This window comes from Numida meleagris, unplaced genomic scaffold (genome assembly GCF_002078875.1).
Source record: "Numida meleagris isolate 19003 breed g44 Domestic line unplaced genomic scaffold, NumMel1.0 unplaced_Scaffold363, whole genome shotgun sequence".
NCBI lineage: Eukaryota > Metazoa > Chordata > Aves > Galliformes > Numididae > Numida > Numida meleagris.
In genome coordinates, this window is record NW_018364588.1 from 21,497 (window position 1) to 23,908 (window position 2,412).

General features: G+C 63.5%; 1 protein-coding gene across 1 annotated transcript in view; it reads left to right on the top strand.

Annotated features, from left to right (window-relative positions):
* The window catches only part of HUWE1 (HECT, UBA and WWE domain containing 1, E3 ubiquitin protein ligase), a gene marked incomplete at both ends in the record, with an annotated part of 59,243 nt that overhangs the window by 21,078 nt on the left and 35,753 nt on the right, over nt 1-2,412 (top strand). The window contains 2 exon segments of the mRNA XM_021383316.1: nt 1,370-1,549; nt 1,814-2,049. Of these exon segments, the coding sequence (XP_021238991.1) occupies nt 1,370-1,549; nt 1,814-2,049 (416 nt within the window).

Consider the following 2,412-nt stretch of genomic DNA (forward strand, 5'->3'; position numbering starts at 1 on the left):
CCCCCCCATTAACCCTTTCCAATGCCCCCCCCCTCCCCAGGACGATGAGGAAGGGGAGGAAGGGGAGGAGGAGGAGGACGACGATGACGGCTCCGAGATGGAGCTGGACGAGGATTACCCCGACATGAACGCGTCCCCCCTGGTTCGCTTCGAGCGCTTCGACCGCGACGACGACCTCATCATTGAGTTTGACAACATGTTCTCCAGCCCCAGTAAGGGACGGGGGCGGGGGGGTCAGCGAGGGGGGGCCAGCAGCCCCCCGAGTCCCTCTGGGGTGCGGGAAGGGTGGGAGTCCCTCTGTTTTGTCCCATTGGAATGGGTTTGGCCCCACTTCTTCGCCTCTGTGTGGATTATGGGGGGGTCAAGGTGGGCTTCACCCCATTTCTTCCCCCCCCCCCTATGTTTTTGAGGGGTGGGGGGGCTTGGGAAGGGGTTTGCCTCCATTTCTTCCCCCCCCTCTGTGGTTTTGGGGGAGTCAGGGTGGGGGTCACCCCCATTTCTTCACCCCTATGTGGGTTTGAGGGGGGGGTTTCAAAACAGGTTTCCTCCCCATTTCTTCACCTCTGTATGGATTCGGGGGGGCTCAGGGTGGGCTTCACCCCGTGTCTCCCACTCCCCATTATTTCAGTGTGGCTCAGGGGGGGCTTCACCCCCACTCCTTCACTCCCTGTCGTTCTGGGGGGCATCAGGAAGGGCCTCTGCCCCATTTCTCCCCCCTCATTATTTTAGGGTGGCTCGGGGGGGCACTTCACCCCATTTCTCCCCCTCCCCTTTATTTCAGGGGGGCTTCACCCCATTCCTCCACCTCCCCATTATTTTGGGGAGGCTCAGGGGGGTCTTCACCCCCCACTCTTTCCCTCCCTATCATTTTGGGGGGGCATTAGGAGGGGTCTCCACCCCATTTCTCCCCCTCCCCATTTTACCAGGGCTGCTCAGGGCAGCACCCCCCCCCCCCCCCCAGGCAGGGAGTGGGGGGCTCTCCCTTCTAACCCTCTTCCCCCCCCATTTCTCCCCCCGGCAGCCGACATCCCCCCCTCNTGGGGTGTCCCCATCATCCTTGGACTTTCTCCATCACCCGTGGGGTGTCCCCATGGCCACTTGGGTGTCCTTATCACCCATGAGGTGTGCTCATCACCCATGGGTTGTCCCCATCGCCAATGGTGTGTCGTCAACGCCAGTTGGGATGTCCCCACCGCCCATGGGATGTCCCCATCCCTCTTCACCTTTGTGGCACCTCAGTCCCACCACTCATTGCGTGCTGGCTCCGTCCCCATCACCCGCGGGGGTGACACGGCCCCACGGAGGTGACACGGCCCCACGGAGGTGACACGGCCCCACGGAGGTGACGCGCCCCTTTGTCCCCACACAGGCTGCAGGCCGTCATGTGCATCATCAGCACCATCATGGAGTCGTGCCCTTCCACCTCCAGCTTCTACAGCAGCGCCGCCAAGACCCAACACAACGGCATGAACAACATCATCCGCCTCTTCCTCAAGAAGGGCTTGGTCAACGACCTGGCCAGGGTCCCCCACAGCCTCGACCTCTCCAGGTGCGCCCCACACGCAGCTCTGGGGCTGGGGACACATCACAGGGTTGGGGACACGTCCCCATGTTGGGGACACCCTCTCTTGGTCGCCATGTTGGATACGGATGCTCCTACGTTGGATGGGTAGCGCTGACGTTGCGACGCTTGCACCAAAATGCAATGGGGCTTGGGGCCCCCTGGGTGCCATGCAGGGGACATCTGGGGACACCCAGACCCCGGGGTCCCATCGTGTGTCCCCCTCCTCCTCTTCCCCCCCCCCCCGGACAGCCCCAACATGGCCAACACGGTCAACGCGGCATTGAAACCGTTGGAGACGCTGTCGCGCATCGTCAACCAGCCCAGCGGGCTCTTCGGCACCAAGGGCTCCTCCAGCAAGAGCAAGGGAGAGGGAGGTGGGGGGCCCCGCGATGCTGGTGCGGCCCCCCCAGACGGAGGTACACCCCCAACCCCACACCCCCCCCCAGCTGTTCCATCTCGTGTCACCTCCCCGTGCCACTTGGGGTGCCGGTAGGAGCGCCACAAGGACACAGTTGGCTTCCGCTGTTGCCCAAACCCAGTTTTGGGGTGTCCCCCTTACACCCCCAGTTTCTCATGCCCCCCCCATCTCCGCTGTGCGTGCCCCCCCATGTCACCCTGCCGTGTCCCCAGATCTCCTCTGTGTCCCCTCTCTGTGGCACTCTTGTCCCCTTTAGTCACTCTCCCATGTCCTTATGTCCTCTCCATGTCCCCAAATCCCCTCTGTGTCCCCTCCCTCTGTCCCCCCACCCCCATGACCCTCGGCGCGACGGTGACGCGGCGTCACCGCCCGACGGTGACAACCGCCCCTTCCTCCGCCGGTTGCTGGAATTCTTCCTGGGCAACGAGGT